At 47.2% G+C, this 19,455-nt stretch overlaps 1 protein-coding gene across 2 annotated transcripts in view; it reads right to left on the bottom strand.

The window, feature by feature from the left end:
* The window catches only part of WBP1L (WW domain binding protein 1 like), a 78,421-nt gene that overhangs the window by 5,200 nt on the left and 53,766 nt on the right, over positions 1-19,455 (bottom strand). For both annotated transcript variants that reach the window (XM_005566321.5, XM_005566322.4), the window contains exons 2-3: positions 13,509-13,611; positions 1,064-1,225 (exon numbers count right to left, since the gene is read on the bottom strand). In XM_005566321.5, the coding sequence (XP_005566378.3) occupies positions 1,064-1,225; positions 13,509-13,611 (265 nt within the window). The remainder of the gene's footprint in view (positions 1-1,063; positions 1,226-13,508; positions 13,612-19,455) is intronic.

The raw sequence follows: 19,455 nt of genomic DNA, 5'->3' as shown, positions 1-19,455 counted from the left end.
ACCTGGCACATAGTAAGTGCTCAATAAATGTTAATAATTATTGTCCTATTATCTGACTATCTGCCATTAAAGAGAGAGAGGGATAGCGGAATGAAGGGAGGGAGGAAGGAAGGAAGGGAAAGAAAGGAAGGAAAACAAAGAGGAAGGAAAGGAAAGGAGAGGAGAGGAGAGGAGAGGGGAGGGGAGGGGAGGGGACGGGAGGGGAGGGGAGGGGAGGGGACGGGAGGGGAGGGGAGGGGAGGCTCACACCTGTAATCCCAGCATTTTGGGAAGCCGAGGTGGGCGGATCACCTGACGTCAGGAGTTCGAGGCCAGCCTGACCAACATGGAGAAACCCCATCTCTACCAAAAACACAAAAATTAGCTGGGTGTGGTGGTGCATGCCTGTAATCCCAGCTACTTTGGAAGCTGAGGCAGGAGAATCGCTTGAACCCAGAAGGCAGAGGTTGCAGTGAGCCAAGATCGCACCATTGCACTCCAGCCTGGGCAACAAGAGCGAAACTCTATCTCAAAAAAAAAAAAAAAAAAAAGAGGGAGGGAGGGAGGGAGCGAGGGAGGGAGGGAGGGAGGGAGGGAGGAAGGAAGGAAGGAAGGAAGGAAGGAAGGAAGGAAGGAAGGAAGGAAGGAAGGAAGGAAGGGAGGGAGGAAGGAAGGAAAAAGAGGGAGGGAGGGATAGAAAGGCAGGCAGGCAGGGAAAGAAAGAAAGAGAGAAAGACAGAGAGAAAAAGAGGGAGGGAGAGAGGAAGGAAGGAAGGTAGGTAGGTAGGTAGGAAGGTGGGTAGGCAGGCAGGTGCTAAAGGAGCAGAGATCCAGCCAGAACCCAGCCACTGTGAGCTTTGGAATGGCCCAGTGGCTTCAGGGAACTGCATCCCTAGCACCTGCTCCTCTGTGCTGAAGGAGTGCCCCCTTGTTCCTATACTTTCAAGACCTTGCTTTATGGAGAGGCAGGGAGAAGACAAACCCCCTATGTCTACAGGGGCCCTGGCCACCAATATTCAGTCTGAGCCCTGGGTCTTTGCACCTGTGCTCCTGAGGGTGGGTATGGGGACTTGGGTGTACGTACTGAAATAAAATGGCAGCGCTGAGTAATTGTGGGCTTCTCGGTAGGCGATCAGGTTGATTTCATGTTGCCGCTGCTGGGCCTGAAGGCGGTGCTTGGCTCGGCGGTGGTGGCAGACACAGCAGCAGCTCAGGATGATGATGATGGTCCACACCAGCCAGAACCCTGGGGAGTGGGCAAGGCAAGACAGAGAGGCATTCACACACAGTGAGTACCAGCCAGAAGGGCAGCTTGCAGAAGAGGGAGGTCCCTGGACAGTGCCCACGTGGTTGAAGCTGGCATGGCTGGGCCTCACCCAGTTAATTTACATGGAAGCCATGTGATCAATTTTCATAAATGTTTGTGCCAGAGTGAAAGACACATGGGACAGAAGTGGGCGGGAATGTAAGAACGATGACAACAGATCGGGTGTGGTGGCTCATGCCTGTAATCCCAGGCCAAGGTGGGTGGATCACCTGAGGTCAGGAGTTCGAGACCAGCCTAGCCAACGTGGTGAAACCCCATCTTTACTAAAAATACAAAAATCAGCCAGGTATGGTGGCAGGCGCCTGTAATCCCATCTACTTAGGAGGCTGAGGCACGAGAATCACTTGAATCCAGGAGATGGAAGTTGTAGTGAGCCAAGATTGCGCCATTGCACTCCAGCCTGGCCAACAGAGCAAGACTGTCTCAAAAAAAAGAATGGCCGGGCGCAGTGGCTTACGCCTGTAATCCCAGCACTTAGGGAGGCCGAGGCGTGCAGATCACCTGAGGTCAGGAGTTCAAGACCAGCCTGGCCAACATAGTGAAACCCTGTCTCTACTAAAAATACAAAAATTAGCCAGGCATGATGGCATGCACCTATAATCCCAGCTACTCAGGAGGCTGAGGCAGGAGAATCGTTTGAACCCAGGAGGCAGAGGCTGCAGTGAGCCGAGATTGCACCATTGTACTCCAGCCTGGGTGAGCGAAACTCAGTCACAAAACAAAACAAAACAAAACAGAATGATAACAACAAAGCAGGTCTCTCATTCCAGGATGCTTCCAGCACCTTGGAGGAAGGCATGAGTGCCAAGGCATCTCTCCAGCACCACTGATGGCTACCCCCTGCATTATAGGTTTTGGGAGCATTAAATATGCTCACCTTCTGGGACGGTCTCCTCCTCCTCTCTTAAGAGATCACTGAGAAAATGCTCCACTTTCTTAGTGCCCATCTCCCCTCCCCACCAACTCAGAGGATCAGCACTTGCAAGGGGCCTCAGAGGGGCCTCCCGACAAAAGAAGTCTTAGGATTCTCCTGATAGCATCAAAAAGATCAGGTGCTTTTCTCTATCACATATGCCTCTGTAATACAAGAATCACTAAAGTTAGAGGTGGAAAAATTCTAATTGCCTCAGGTCCATCTCCTCCCTAGAGAGTGTAAATGATTTCCTCTGCTCTCGACATAATCCTAATCGGGTACAATTCCATCTCCCACTGCCACAATCAACTCTCCCTCCCTTTGGCCTGCCTTTGCAGTAGACACAGGGCCATTAGCAGCCCCCTCTTCCTCCCTGCTCCAGGAAAGGGTGGCGGAACAGAGGCCAAGCCCCACAGCACTTTATTTCCCTCTGTGCTGTCTCTGGGATCATACTCAGAGAATCTCAGCAAACCACAGTATAAGACCTCCTCTCCAATTTTTAAATGTGTGGCACAACAGGATTTTAAATTTGTTTTTTTTTTAGTTAATGAGGAATTTTGCTTTTAACATACACACACATACACATACACACATGACGGGGAAAGAACGGAAAGGAAAACAAAAATAATGACATCTTTAAATGACAGAATAAGAAATTTAAATTTTCTTCTTTTGATTATTTTCTTTCAAATTATAAAAGTAGAAACAAATTAATTTTCTTTTTTTCTGAGACAGGGTCTTGCTCTGTCACCCAGGATGGAGTACAGTGGGGCGATCACAGCTCAACCAAAGCCTCAACCTTCTGGGCTCAAGCCATCCTCCCAACTCCACCTTCTGAGTAGCTAGGACTACAGGCACACGCCACCATGCCTGGCTTTCTCACTGTGTTGCCCAGGCTGGTCTTGAACGCTGGGCTCAAGGGATCCTCCCATCTCAGCCTCCCAAAGTGCTAGGATTACAGGTGTGAGCCACCACGCCTGGCCAAAACAAATTAAATTTAAAAAATATCTATGACTAATTTTACTTTAGCTAGCTTTTGTTTTTTTTTTAATCAATAAATTAATTTCTGGGTAGGTTTTTAAATTCCCCTAGGAATATGGCTACACAATGAAATAATATGAATCATTAAAAAATTACACAATATTATTTTTGATAAAGTTTCTGATATTAAATGAAAAAAGCAGATGACAAAATAAAATATGATCCTAACTTTTGCTTAAAAAAATTACGTATGGGCAGATGCAGTGGCTCATACCCTGTAATCCTAGCACTTTGGGAGGCCAAGGTGGGCAGATCACAATGTCAAGAGATCGAGACCATCCTGGCCAACATGGTGAAACCCCATCTCTACTAAAAATAAACACGAACATTAGCTGGGCATGGTGGCGCACACCTGTAGTCCCAGCTACTCAGGAAGCTAAGAATCGCTTGAACCCAGGAGGCGGAGGCTGCAGTGAGCCAAGATCGCGTCACTGTACTCCAGCCTGGCAACAGAGTGAGATTCAGTCTTAAAAAAAAAAAAAAAAAAAAAAAGAAGTATATATGGACAGAAAAAGGAGGGGTATAGTCAGGAAGCTCTAACCATGGGGTAACTCTGGATGACAGACAGTACCAGCTCCTTTGTTCTTTGCTTACCTCTATTTCCTAATTTTTCTAAGATGGACATATACTTCTCTGTAGTAGGAAGAATATTTTTTTCTCAATGAAAAATGTATCGAATGAATAATTTTAAGATGAGTTGTTACTAAATAAGAATAGATAATATTGTTTGTTCTCTATTATTGAAAAACTTCCATTGTTTTCCATTCCAAATGCTATGTGTATTTTTTATCATCTGCTTTGTAATTATAGATTCATGTTTAAAATTTTTAAAGTATTTCCACATATATCTCTTGTCAGAATGAGTTAAATCAAGTTAACCTTGTTTAAAAACAGAAAAAAATGCCTCCCTCCCCCACAAAACAGACTTGTAAAAATGAACAAATCCTTGATATTTTTCCCCCTTATTTGTATATACACAATTTTCTAAAAGATCCCCTGGCATTTAGGGTGTGGCATCTGGTGACAGCTCTTTCTCTGTCCCCCTGGGATGCCCCCATTGAATCTCCCCACAAAGCTGCCCTCCACCAAGTAGGGCAGGATGGTGACATGCCCCCCAGCCCTGGCAGGCTGGCACTACCATTCCATGGCACCTAATTGCTTTCAGTAGGTATCACTGTTCAACCAAACCTTCATGCTGCAGCCTTGCAGCAAGAGAACAGACAGAGGATTTTTTCCGTTACCCATCAGCAGACAGGAAAATCCATTCCTAACCAGAGACCATAAAGCGAACTTAGAAGTCTCCCTTTTGGTCTTTCCCGGTTCACTAGTCAAACTTGCTTAACTTACGTTTCTTTCTTTATGAATACTGGCTAACTGAAGAGTGGACACTGGCAGAGGAGCCCTCGGAGAAGGGTGGAGCAGCTGGAAAGGAGTTATGGAGGTGAAACCAGCTACAGACATAGTTTGATAACGTCTCCTAGGGTTGTTGGGGTGGACACTCTGCTTAAGAACCTGGCTGCTGTATATTCTGGAGTCAAGTCTAAATGATTCTGGGACAACCATTTGGTATTACCTATGCTTCTCTTACTTTCTCAGTGTAATCTCACACTCCATTATACTTCTGGGTTACTTTATAACTTTATTTTTTTTTTACTTTATTTTTATTTATTTATTTTGTGAGACAGGGTCTCATTTTGTCGCTCATGCTGGAGTGCAGTGGTAAGGGAACTCGGCTCACTGCAACCTCTGCCTCCTAGGCTCACGTGATTTTTGTGCCTCAGCCTCCTGAGTAGCTGGAACTACAGGTGCGTGCCACTATGCCCATCTAATTTTTTTTTTTGTATTTTTAGTAAAGACAGGGTTTCACCATGTTGCCCAGGCTGGTCTCAAAATCCTGGGCTCAAGTGATCCACCTGCCTTGGCCTCCCAAAGCGCTGGGACTACAGGTGTGAGCCACCGCGCCCGGCCAATTTTTTTAAACTTATTTTTAAGAGACGAGGTCTCACTGTCACCCAGGGTAGAGTGCAGTAGTGTGAACACAGCTCACTGAAGCCTTGATCTCCTGGGCTCAAGTGATCCTCCTGCTCTGGCCTCCTGAGTAGCTGGGGCTACTGGCACGCACCACTACACCCGGCTAATTTTGTTGTTGTTGTTGTTGTTGCTGCTGTTGTTGTAGAGATGAGGTCTCACCAGGTTGCCCAGGCTGGTCTCAAACAAACTCTGGTCTCAAGCAATCCTCCTGCCTCAGCCTCCCAAAGTGCTGGGATTACAGGTGTGAGATACCGCAGATGGCCAAACTTTAAAATTTTAAAAGTACATTCTCCCATTAGATAATCAGCATCTGCTTGGCAGTGGCTCCCAACTAAAATCCTAGCTACTTGGGAGGCTGAGACGAGAGGACTGCTTCTTGTGAGGTCAGCCTGGGCAACACAGCGAGACCCCATCTCTAAAAAAAAAAAGACAGCCAGCATCTAACTCTACTAGTTTTTCACCTGGCCACCAGTCATTTTTTCAATAGTTCTCTACCTAAGGGTAAACCAACTTCTAACTTTTATACTGCAATATATATGATCTGTTTCACAGCTTTTACAATTTTTTTAAAAAAATTAATAAAAAAAATTTTTAAATTAATTTTTAAGCTGTCACCCAAGCTGGAGTGCAGTAGAGTCCAGAACTCACTACAGCCTCCAACTCCTGGGCTCAAGGGATCCTCCCACTTCAGCCTCTCTAGTAGCTAGGACTACAGGTGCACACCACACGTGACTAATTTTTAAATTTTTTGTAGCGATGGGGGTGGTCTCACTTTGTTGCCCAGGCTGGTCTCAAATTCCTGGCTTCAAGCAATCCTCCCACCTTGGCTTCCAAAGTGCTAGGATTACAGGTATGAGCCACCACACGTGGCCGACATGGTTGTTTTTGTTTTGGTTTGTTTCGTTTTCCCCATTTTAAAGAAAATCGCATGCATGGGTTTTCATGTTTGCCAAGTATTTCTGCTTCTTCTCCTTCTAGGCATGTAGGTAGGCTTGAACTTCCTGACCCCCTTGTGACTGGGTGAGGCTTTGGGACTAAGTCTAACTAATGAATCAAGATTGGATGTGATATATGTCACTTAGAGGCCAAAATGTGCCTTGCTAATATGAGACCCTCCATTAGTCTTCCTTCTGTTTTGGCAATTGGCAACATCCCAGATGGTGATTTCACATCAGTCTGGGCCCCAGAGGATGCTGAAGTGGAAACAAAAGTCTCATCCAACCTTCGATGGACATACAGTGTGAGTGAGGAATAAACCTGTTGTTTTATAGGTCACTAGGATTTTGGACTTGCTCGTTCCTGTGGCATCACTTAGCCTATCCTGACTACTGCAGTGTGATTACAAATTTTTCTTGGGGAGAGAATTTAAAGTATTCATCAGATTTTTAAAGGAATCCTTGATCCAGAAAAAGGCTAGATTCACTGAACCAGAAGTATTAAAAAAAAAAAAAAGAGGGTTTTTTTTTTTGAGACAGGGTCTCGCTCTGTCACCCAGGCTGGAGTGCAGTGGTATGATCTCAGCTCACTGCAACCTCCGCCTCTTGGGTTCAAACGATTCTCCTGCCGCAGCCTCCCAAGTAGCTGGAACTACAGGCGTTCACCACCACACCCAGCTAATTTTGTATTTTTAGTGGAGATGGGGTTTTGTCATGTTGGCCAGGCTGGTCTTGAACTCCTGACCTCTGGTGATCTGCCTGCCTCAGCCTCCCAAAGTGCTAGGATTACAGGTGTGAGCCACCATGCCCAGCTGCTTTTTTTTTTTTAAGGAAGTATTAGGCAGGGCAGAAGGTGACTGCGAAAAGAAATTAGCCAACACAAGGTCAGGCATGGTGGCTCACACCTGTAATCCCAACACTTTGAGAGGCCAAGGCGGATGGATCACTTGAGGTCACGAGTTCGAGACCAGCCTGGCCAACACAACGAAACCCCATCTCTACTAAAAATACAAAAATTAGCCGGGCATGGTGGCACATGCCTGTAATCCCAGCTACTCAGGAGGCTGAGGCAGGAGAATCACTTGAACCGGGGAGGCAAAGATTGCAGTGAGCCAAGATTGCACCACTGCACTCTAACCTGGGCAACAGAGCGAGACTCTACTCCTGCCTCAGCCTCCTGAGTAGGTGGGATTACAGACGTGCACCACCACGCTGGGCTAAGTTTTGTATTTTTAGTAGAGACAGGCTTTCACCATGTTGGCCAGGCTGGTCTTGAACTCTTGACCTCAAGTGATCCACCCACCTCAGCCTCCCAAAGTGCTGGGATTACAGGTGTAAGCCACCACGCCTGCCTAACTTAGGAAAAATTTTAGTCTTTTAGCTAGATTTCAAAACTAAGGAAGAAAGTTCATTTTCACATTTTTTACTTTTTTTTATGGAGTGCTTCACAAATTTGCCTGCTATCCTTGGCCGGGGTCACACTAATCTCAGTATCATTCCAATTTTGGTATAGGTGCTGCTGAAGCAAGCACAAGGAAGAAAGTTTAAAAAAAAGGAAAACCCGGCCAGGCGCGGTGGCTCACACCTGTAATTCCAGCACTTTGGGAGGCCGAGGCAGGCGGATCACAAGGTCAGGAGATCCCGACCATCCTGGCTAACATGATGAAAGCCGGTCTTTACTAAAAATACAAAAAATTAGCCGGGCGAGGTGGTGGGCGCCTGTAGTCCCAGCTAGTCGGGAGGCTGAGGCAGGAGAATGGCGTGAACCCGGGAGGCGGAGCTTGCAGTGAGCCAAGATTGCGCCACTGCACTCCAGCCTGGGCGACCAGAGCGAGACTGCCTCAAAAAAAAAAAAAAGGAAAACCCAACAAAAGACACACCAGCGACAGAAATCCAACCCTCCTTTCCCTGACAAACACACACCTACCAAGAGACTACATTCCTCAATGACAAGTTTGAAAACTGTGAGTTCACTGTGGGGTGCATTTGTCATGCTAAGCAAAATGGAAAACATGTTTTTAAAAACAATCACAGTGCAGTGTAGGAACTGAGTCATGTGCCCCATGACTACACTACAAACCCCAAGAGTTCACTACAAACTTGGGAAAACACCACTTTTCAACCGGCAGGAAATTCCCATGAGGAGGATCAAGCATACTGTAAGTGAGCTCTCCTCCCATCCTGCATGACGGTGGGTGACTGGCTCCCCGGGCCATGCCTTGCTCTCAGCAGGAGCTCCTGCCACTGTCACAGTGGAAAAGGCCTGAATTTGGGAAATGAAGACGTCAGAGACTTGCAACTTCATCTGAAAGCCCAGCCAACTTTCCTACAAGCATGACTGCAGACGTGGAAAAGGCAGATGGCCTGGGTTCAAAGACCAGCTTAAAAACACATATTCTAGCTTTGTGACCTTGGTCATTTTGGTTTTACTTCCCTCATCTGTAAAACAGGGAGAATAAAGCTCTCTAACTTATCGGGTCACTGTGAGGACTAAATGAGTTAATATATGTATTGTACGCCGAACTATGGCTGACATACGGTAAATTCTTAGTATGTTCATTGTTGTTGTTACAGGTTTAACCATAGACGGGAAAGGTTTCCTTTACAATTTCCTTTCAATTTCCCTTTTGACCCCCAAAAAGTATTCCATAAAGAAACACAGGGCCCGGTACGGTGGCTCATGCCTGTAATCCCAGCACTTGGGGAGGCTGAGGCAGGTGGATCACTTGAGTTCAGAATTTGGAGACCAGCCTGGCGAACACGCTGAAACCTCATCTCTACTAAAAATACAAAAATTAGCTGGGCGTGGTTGCACGCACCTATAATTCCAGCTATTTGGGAGGCTGGGGTGGGAGAATTGCTTGGACCTGGGAAGTGAGATCATGCCACTGCACTTCAGCCTGGGCAAGGGAGTGAGACGCTGTCTCAAAAAAGAAAAGAAAAAAAGAAACATGGGTTAGGAACAAGTCCATAGTCTGCTTTTAGGTTCTGTTCTTGGCAAAATTCACCGGAAATTCAGTCAACTCCTATTTACTGAGCTCTTGCTAACAACTGGTATCTTAAGACAAACCAAAAAAAAAAAAAAAAAAAACGAAAACAAAAAAAACAGGTAAAAAACGAAGCTTGGGCAACATGGTGAAATCTTATCTCTACAAAAAAATATAAAAATTAGCTGGACGTGGTGGCACGCACTCCTAGTCTCAGCTACTCAAGTGGCTGAGGCGGGAGGATCCCTTGAGTCCAGGAGGTTAAGGCTGCAGTGACCAAAGATCACACCACTATACTCCAGCCTAGGTGATAGAGTGAAACCTTGTGTTACACACAAAAAAAGAGGAAGGAAGGAAGGAAGTGGGAGGGGGAAGGGAGAGAGAGAGGGAGAGGGGGAGGAGGGAGGGGAAGGAGGAGGGGGAAAGGCTGGGGAAAGGGGAGGGGAAGGTGGGGGGAAGGGTACGGGAGGGTGGGCGAAAGGGTAGGGGAGGGTGGAAGGGAGGGGAAAGGAAGAGTGGAGAAGGAGGGGAGAGAGGAGGAGTGAGATGGGAGGGAGGGAAAGGAAAGAGAGAGAGAGAGAGAGAAAGAAAGAGAGAGAGAGAATGAAAAATGAAAAACAAGTTGGGCAGCATTGACAGGATTTGCTAATAATAGCCTGTTTCGTGTCACCTCAGGGAAATTCCACTGTCCAGAAACATACCCCTCTCCCTCCTAAAGCCCAAACCAGGGGAAACTGATGCCTGGGTGAAATTCTCCCAAATGATCTCAAGGGCAGAAATTCCCAACTTTGATCTCTCCCTAGAAAATGTAGCTTGCTGAGTGGAGAGAGCCCCGGGATGAGAACTGGGAGGAGTGGCTTTGGGGTTTGGGCCACTGGACATCTTATCTCCTCCCTACTGGATTACCTTCTTAAGGTAAGAATTCTGTCTCTCCACTTTCCAGCCCAGAGGAGGTCACAGCATCAACTACGAACTTGTTACAATTGCACATTCTCAGGTTTTTTAATTCTCAGTTTTGAATCAAAAGCTCTGGGAGTAGGGCCCAGAAGAGTGTGTTTTCAGTAGCCCTTAAGGAAATTCTGATGCCAGCTGAAGTTCAAGAGCACTGGAATAAGGGTTTGTTGAATGAATAACTGATGGAATGATGAACTAAAGTACACGTGCCATAACAATGCATGGAGATAATACTAGCAATGATCAGGTCCTTATAGCCTCAACTACTGCCCCTATAAAATAGGATCTTCCGTTCTCATCACATGCAGGCTTAGGTTATGAAAAATTAGAGACATGTGGGAAAGGTTGCCGGCCAGAGCTCAGTCTACGTGTGCTTGTATGTCTGTGTAAACCACGTGTGTATGTGTGTAAGTACGTGTGTGAGAATTAAGAATTTTCCTCAGCACACAGGAAAATTCAGTTTAGTAGAGGTAAAGGGTGAGTAGAAATGGCATTTTTTCCCTGAGGCCTTTCCTGTAGGCAACTATAGTTAAGGAGTTGCCCTGTCTAATGAAAACTCTGCCAAAGGATTTCCTGGCTGAGGATTTTTCTTTCCAAAGGAAGGTGGGAAGGAAATCAGCCCAAAGCCCAAGACTTTCACACTTCAGGCAAAGTTGAGAGGTAGTTAGAGGCAACAGGGTTGAAAGCAACAAAAAGTGCCGTTTTGATGAGAACTTCAGGTGTTTGTTCCAACATCAACCTCCCTCCCATACATGCCAGGCAGAGGCCATGACCTCAATAAAGAGGGATATTGGAGGACTTCCTGAGAGCGGCGTTTTGCTTTTGTGCCTCCCATGCCTCCAGAACATAGAAAACACGTGCCAGCTCGTATAACAGGGCACCTTTTCTCTCCGTCTAGACACTGCTCTCTGCCGGGCCTCCTCCTTTCCCAAATGCCCATAGCTGGAGAGACACTTAGCCGTTCATGCAGCTCTTTCTCTGACCTTCTTTAAGCCCTTGGGGTGAGGCACCTGCTTTCCCAGACTACCTCCTTGCCCTCTGGGTCTCCCTGTCCCTGCCACTCCACCCCCTGGCCCTGGCTTTGGTGACCCAATTCCAGTGGCTCCTGTGTCGACTCTGCCAAAAGCCCAGGAGGCTCTGTCAATCTGAGATGGGGCCATGAGCAACTTCGTTCCTTTTCGCAACTGATGCCGCCTGGCCAGGCCCCAGAGAAACAAACTGCAGCTCTGTGGCTTTTTGGCAGCCCAGCTTCGACTTTTGTTTTAACAAAGGGTGGGAAGGAGAATTTGAACCCTGTGGTTATCTGCATTTTAAAACATTTAAACAGAGTCTGTCTACCTGCTTGGCACTGTGTGTCCTCTAGTAAGTTTCTCAGCCCCACCCCTTCTAAAATAGCAACAATGACTGTGCCCTCCTTCTTTGCTGCTTATATATCTGCAGGTCTGGTGGGGACATCTTGAGCCCTGTGCTCTCCTGCACTGGACTGCTCCTGGAATTCCTCAGAAAGGCAGATGAGCCCGTCCTCAGTTCGCAAAAGGGAAGGGCAAGGGTGAGGGAGAGGTCTTGTTTGGAGGAACCACTCTTGTTGGCTACAAATACAACTGCATTTCAGAGGGAAAGACCTTCCAGCCAAGAGTCTAATTTCCTCTCTGGCCCAAACAATAGTCCTTCTGGCTGCCTTCTTGCCATATCACTGACACGGGGGTTGGCAGGGGGATGAGGAAGGGGAAAGGGGCAGATAGAACGGTGGGGGCAAGGGCATAGTTTGACAAACCCAAAGTCTGTTTCCAAATGGAGGCAGTGATGAGGGCTTAGAATCATCTGGGGAAACCATTCTGCAGTCTCCTTTCTCAAGAGACAATTGTAAGAACTACTGCGATGTCGGTCACCTGGGGCCTCCCTGTCCTAAGGACCACCCCCGCCCAACACCCTCTCATTCTTTGTCCAGCATCCTACACTGTCTCATCTGAGTTCCAGGAAGGTCAGAGTACAAAGAGTGTCAGTTTAAACAACCCTGGGCCACTCCCTGAAGACCCTAACAACATCACCACTGTCGTGCAAGTTGAAGAAGCAAGTGGTTCTGGCCTCGGTCAAACCAGTGGCAAGACAAGGACGGTTTCCACATGGCAATTTTTTTTTTTTAGATGGAGTCTCGCTCTGTTGCCCAGGCTGGAGTGCAGTGGTGCAACCTTGGCTCACCACAACCTCTGCCTCCTGGGTTCAAGTGATTCTCCTGCCTCAGCCTCCTGAGTAGCTGGGACTACAGGCGCCCGCCACCATGCCCAGCTAATTTTTGTATTTTTAGTAGAGAGGGGGTTTCACCATGTTGGCCAGGCTGGTATTGAACTCTTGGGCTCAAAGTTGCCTTGGCCTCCCTGGGTGCTGGGATTATAAGCGTGAGCCACTGTGCCCGGCCTCCACATGGCATTCAGCCGACAGTGAAAGGTTAGGTACACTGGAGAATCCTCCAGGAGCTTCCATGTGAGAACTGGGTAAGAAATAAAAGGAGCTGAGCCTCAAGACTCCCTCTCTCCAGAAGGTCCTATATAGGCAGGGACCTAGGGAAAGACTGTTCCTTTCTGAAGGACCCTCAGAAACAGACGGACTCCATGAGGTTCCATGGGAAATTCTGGAAGCCCCTTGGTCCTTACAAAAAAATGGCACAGTGACCATATAGAGTGGCCTGGCATTCGCAGTAGCTTGGCTCGCAACCTCTCTCTGCAAAAACAGCAAGCAGCCGGGTGCGGTGGCTCACGCCTCTAATCCCAGCACTTTGGGAGGCCGAGGCGGGCGGATCGCGAGGTCAACAGATTGAGACCATCCTGGCCAACATGGTGAAACTCCATCTCTACTAAGAATACAAAAATTAGCTGGGCATGGTGGCGCACACCTGTAATACCAGCTACTCAGGAGGCTGAGGCAGGAGAATCACTTGAACTCAGGAGGCAGAGGTTGCAGTGAGCTGAGATCACGCCACTGCACTGCAGCCTGGTGACAATGAGACTCCGTCAAAAAAAAAAAAAAAAAAAGGCAAACCAGGGCTTCTGGGCTGGCCCAAGGATGGACCTAAGCTGTTGTCGGCTCAGCACACAATGGAGGGGGCATCCAGGAAAACCCCAGGCAAGAGCTTCTGCAGCAGACCTTGCTGAAACCATATTCTCTAGTCTTCAGCTAACAAAGTCCAAAGAGCACCAGAACTCTCTTCCTCTACAAAGGAAGCACGCCTGGAACCCATAAACAGATTCCACTCACCAACACTGTCCCCACGAGAATCCGAAAAGGGCTACAGAGGCCGTAATTGGGATGCTGGGATACTGAGAGACACCCGAGCAAGGACTTACACCAGAGTTCATAGTAGTAGTTGCAGCACTGAGACTGTCCACAGCAGTGTCCTGTGTCACAGATGTAGCTTTGATTGTTGGTACCCACACAGGCTTCCTTATCCTAAAAAATTTAAAAAGCATGTTAGCATATTAAATGACAGCTTTTCAACACTTTCCTTCTCATCACTGTCCTCCTGGTTGTCTATTCACCTGCCCACAAAACAGTCTGTATCAATGTTTATTCCATTACGAAAAACAACTTTGGCCAGGCGCGGTGGCTCACACCTGTAATGCCAGCACTTTGGGAGGCCGAGGCAGGCAGCTCGCAAGGTCAGGAGTTCGAGACCAGCCTGACCAACATGATGAAGTCCCGTCTCTACTAAAAATACAAAAATTAGCCAGACATGGTGACGCATGCCTGTAATCCCAGCTACTCAGGAGGCTGAGTCAGGAGAATCGCTTGAACTGGGGAGGCAAAGATTGCAGTGAGCCGAGATTGTGCCACTGCACTCCAGCCTGGGCGACAGAGCGAGACTCCGTCTCAAAACAAAACTTTAAAAGATTTACACAACAAAAGAGTTTTGGAAAAAAATATGCTTTATTAAAGAGGAGAGGAGATTCAGGACACAAAAGCAATTGGCAGAGTAAGTTTTCCTCAGACAGGACAGGAAAGGGCTGCCTCACTTTCTTTATGTCCAAGTAGAAACATTTCATGTTCTGGTGCTAACCTCAGCCAGTAGGAGGGTGATGATTCTCTGGTAATTAGCAGTATGTTTTATTTTTTTATTTTTATTTTTTTTTTTTTGAGACGGAGTCTCGCTCTGTCGCCCAGGCTGGAGTGCAGTGGCGCGATCTCCGCTCACTGCAAGCTCCGCCTCCCGGGTTCACGCCATTCTCCTGCCTCAGCCTCCCGAGTAGCTGGGACTACAGGCGCCCACAACCGCGCCCGGCTAATTTTTTGTATTTTTAGTAGAGACGGGGTTTCACCGTGGTCTCGATCTCCTGACCTTGTGATCCGCCCGCCTCGGCCTCCCAAAGTGCTGGGATTACAGGCGTGAGCCACCGTGCCCGGCTGCAGTATGTTTTAAATAAAACCGGCTTTTCTGTGAAACTTCCTGGAATAATTAATGCGGTATGTATTCTAGGATTAGCATCTGCTCAGTTATCCCATTCTCCTTTTTAAAACACTTGCTCTCCAAGGTTAATTCACAGTGTGATCCTAAAGAGGGCAACAACAACAAAAATCCACAACTGAAATTCTTCACTTTTCAATAAAGGGCCAAACTGCTTAGACAACACAGTCCAATTTCAATCTGCTAGATCATTTTTGCTTATTGAATAAGAATCCTGACTGGATCCAGGATTCATACTGTCCCTTGTTAGGGACACTCACATAAAGGGCACTGCTGAGTGGCCATCTAGCAGTCTGCCAAATTCTGTCCACAGCACTGGTGGATGAGGATGGAAACATTTAAAAAAATGTTTCACATGTAAGATATAAAATATCTCCCAGACCAGCGTTAACCTTAGCCCAAAATGTACTTGGGACCACTATGCGGATGATGAAACCTGTAAGGCATCTGCTATACGTGGCCTTCAACATTTCTTCATCCTAAACAGTAACACAGTCACTTACTGGACGCGGTCTTTGTGCCAAGCATTGTGTTGGGTTCAAGGGATACAAAGATGAATAAGACATTGTCCTTATCTCCAAGAAGCTCAGAGTTAAGAAGGAAAAAAGCCCTGCTCAGCAAAGAAACTAAAGCCACAGTATTTGCGGCGACTCAGGCTGGCCCTGCCCACAGTGCACATCCGGAGGACAGCTGCCAGTGGAAACTGGAGTCACATGGTCGGCTCCTCCTCTCTGGGCCATGCTTTACTACACTGTCTACTTGGCCAAGGGTATACACCAAGCACTCCAGGGACTGTCTACAGGGCTAGAGGCTGGGCAGAAACAGGACTGGCACCTGAAGCCACAGAGAGACAACAAGAGAAAGCATAGGGCTGAAAACCCAGTCCCCCGGCTTAGTGCACATTTCCACCATAAATCTTTAGGTGTTTCTTGGTCTCAAAAGCTTTACATTCTGATATAAGAGTTTAGAAAGAAGGAAACGTGGCATTTACAAACCCTGAGAATGAGGCCCTCATAACACTGCACGCAGAGTTCTTTCCATGTGCTCCTTCTCCCCTCCACAACCACCCTCCCACACCCAGCATAAGCAAAATGAGACACTGGCTATCAAGTTGGATTTCTCATACCATCTCCTTAATCCTGTACTAAAAGTGAAAAACAGAATGATTTCTACTGGCCGTGTATGCCACTCACACCATCGTAGTTGAAAAACCATTAAGTTGAACCATCACAAGTTGTGGACCATCTAAGTATCTTGTCCCCTATACTCCTTCCTCCCTCCGTTTTCACCATCCCACCAGCCCACCACAAGCAAAATGATACACTGGCTATCTAGTCAACTTCTCCTCTGAAGCCCGGTACATGTGGAAAAAACAGATCTATGCTTGCTACTTTGGCCAGAACACACACTCTTTGACTTCAGAGCAAAACATGCCTTTCATAAAAACATCAGAAAGTTTCTCCCAAGTTTACCAGGCCCTATGAATGCCATTCTTCTGGCACTGGCTTGAAAGAGCACAGTTCAAAGTGTCCACATAGCTTCTAAAAGAGGCAGTGGTGCCTACACTTGGCACAAGAAAGAATCCAATGACACCTTCTGTCTCAGGAAAATTCACCAGAGGCGACCCAGGCTCGGAACACAGGGCTGCCAACTGGTCCTAAGTGAGACATACAGTGGAATGCATTTGAAATGTAAACAAGTGGCATCCTCATGACCTACTGGTGTCAGTCAACTTTTCTCTCAGATCTTCTGTGCACCGAGGCAGGGGGCCTGGAATAAACAAGACCCCACTCTGCTTCACCGTTCTGCCTCTGCTTTCCCAGGGAGAGCAGCAGAGTGGAAGCATCATTGAATCCAGTGTTCCTCAGAAACTTTTTAACCCAGTACAGAAGTGCCTTGGCTTACGATGGGGTTATGTCCTGGTAAACCCATCATAAATTGAAATATCGTCAGTCAAAAATGCATTTATCACACTTAACCTACTGAACAGCATAGCTTAGCCTAGCTTACCTTAAACATGCTCAGAACTTACATCAGCCTACGGTTTGGTAAAATCCTCTAACACAAATTATTTTACAATAAAGTATTGAGTATCTCATGTCATCTACTTAATACTGTATTAAAAGTGAAAAACAAATGATTTCTACTGGCTGCGTATGTCATTTGCACCATCATAAAGTTGAAAAATCATTAAGTTGAAACATCACAAGTTGTGGACATCTATTTATCTAGTCCCCTGTGGTCCTTCTCCCTCCTCCAAATACAGAGTCCCTGAGCTGCCTGGGATGGTCTTGGTTATGGGAACTGTCATTTTCTGCTGCAGGGGGACAAAAGAAGGTGGATCTCTAGCAAGGAAGAAGTGAAGGAGGATTTGGGAGATAGTCAGGTATGAGTGCCGAAGTGAGTTCCTTCAGAGAGACCTGCTGGTGTCAGTCAATAGTGGTGTGGAAAACCCAGGAGCCTTGGGTTTGGCCCCAGCTCTCCCCGCCCCCCTACTTTTTTTTTTTTTTTTTTTTCACTCAGAGTCTAACTGTCGCCCAGGCTGGAGTAGAGTGGCGTGATCACGGCTCCCTGCAGCCTCGACCTCCAGGCTCAACTGATCTGATCCTCCTGCCTCAGCCTCCTGAGTAGCTGGGACTACATGTGCATGCCACCACATCCATCTAATTTTTGTAGACCCCAGCTCTATCACTACACAGAAATGGACTTTGGGCAAGTTACTCAATGGCCCTAGGTCTGGTTAAGACCACCGCTAATGTCTCCTTAAATTTTTTTTGGGGGGTGGGGAAGGATGGACTCTCTGTCGCCCAGGCTGGTGTGCAGTGGCATGATTTTGACACACTGCAACCTCCGCCTCCTGGGTTCAAGTGATTCTCCTGCCTCAGCCTCCCAAGTTGCTGGGATTATAGGCGTGAGCCACCACGCCTTAAAGACAACTTAAGGCCAGGCGTGGTGGCTCACGCCTGTAATCCCAGCACTTTGGGAGGCCGAGATGGGCAGATCACGAGGTCAGGAGATCGAGACCATCCTGGCTAACACGGTGAAACCCTGTCTCTACTAAAAAAATACAAAAAAACTAGCCAGGCGAGGTGGCGGGCGCCTGTAGTCCCAGCTACTTGGGAGGCTGAGGCAGGAGAATGGCGTAAACCCAGGAGGTGGAGCTTGCAGTGAGCTGAGATCCGGCCACTGCACTCCTGCCTGGGCGACAGAGCAAGACTCCGTCTCAAAAAAAAAAAAAAAAAGACAACTTAAAGTTGTCTCCTTCAACTTTAAGGTTTTATTATTCTCCACATCCCCTGTCCACTCTGACCTAGCAGCCTCAAGCCAATGCAAGATATCATGAAATCTATGTCTCCTCTCATGCAAACCCACAGCAAAGAACAGTGGTGTGGAAATGCTGCCTGTGCTCTTCCACCCCTCCTTATATGAGGAGCCTAATCATTGCACACCTAGGACTCAAACACCTCCAGGTGGCTCAAGATCTACACAAAGCCTAAGTAGTTAAGAATTCGCTGGTGCCAGGTGTGGTGGGTCATGCCTATAATTTCAGCACTTTGGGAGGCCAAGGTGGGCAGATTATTGGAGCCTAGGAGTTTGAGACTAGCCTGGACAACATGGCAAAACCCCGTCTCAACCAAAAATAACAATAAAATTAGCTGGGTGTGATGTTGCACACCTGTAGTCCCAGCTACTTGGGAGGTTGAGGTGGGAGGACTGCTTGAGCCCAGAAGGTTAAGGCTGCAGTGAGCCATGATTACACCACTGCACATTAGCCTGGGTGACAGAGTCAGACCCTGTCTCAAAAAAAAAACAAAACAAAAAGAGTTAGCTGGATCTGGGTTCAAAGCCCAGCTCTTACAGTAGGGCTATTAACCGTGTGACCTTGGGCTACCTAACTTCTCTGAGCTCCTACTATCAACATTATTCTGTGAGCCACTATTGCTGGGCATGAAAGACCATCCAAACAGTACTTTGCCTTCACTCAGAATTGTTTCAGAACAGCCAAGTTCTCTGTGGCAATGTGGGCTGCTCCAGACCCATGAAGAAGAAAAGAAAAAGGAACTGGAAAGAATGCAATGGAAAGGTCAAATATGAAAAATTCTCAGCACGCTTTATGATTATCCTATGGTTTTACAATTTATGTATTTATTGGAGACAAGGTCTTGCTCTGTTGTCCAGGCTAGAGTGCAGTGGCACGACTGTAGCTCACTGTGGCCTCAAACTCCTGGGCTCACGTGATCCTCCTGCCTCAGCCTCCCGAGTAGCTAGGACTACAGGCATGTGCCACCACATCTGGCTTTTTTATTTTTACTTTTTTGGTAGAGGCAGGGCCTCGCTATGTTGCTCAGGCTGATCTCGAACTCCTGGTCTTAAGCAATCATCCCACCTTGGCCTCCCAAAGTGCGGCAATTACAGGCATGAGCCACCACACCTAGCTTATGCTTTTCTTCCAAGCATCTTCAAAGCACATTACACATTATTATATTGTTTAGGTCATCCTCACAAAACTTGCAGTCTAATGAAAGATGGTAAAATAATTACGCAGATAAAATTGTGACTACAATAAATGTTAGGAAGGAAAAGTACAGATTAGGTGACAGTGCGTAAAAGATAAGACCTAGGAACTCGTCAAGAAAGTCCAGAACAGCTTCTGGGAGGAAGGTAAGCTTGAACTGAGATTGACAGTATAGTTAGAAAGTAGTAACTAGTGGGCGCAGTGGCTCACATCTGTAATTCCAGAAATTTGGGAAGCCAAGGCGGGCGAATCACCTGAGGTCGGGAGTTTGAGACCAGCCTGACCAACATGGAGAAACCCCGTCTCTACTAAAGAT

Source organism: Macaca fascicularis, chromosome 9 (assembly GCF_037993035.2).
Source record: "Macaca fascicularis isolate 582-1 chromosome 9, T2T-MFA8v1.1".
NCBI classification, from domain to species: Eukaryota; Metazoa; Chordata; class Mammalia; order Primates; family Cercopithecidae; genus Macaca; species Macaca fascicularis.
The sequence above is the reverse complement of the archived record's forward strand: the minus strand, read 5'-3'. Positions and strand labels throughout refer to the sequence as shown.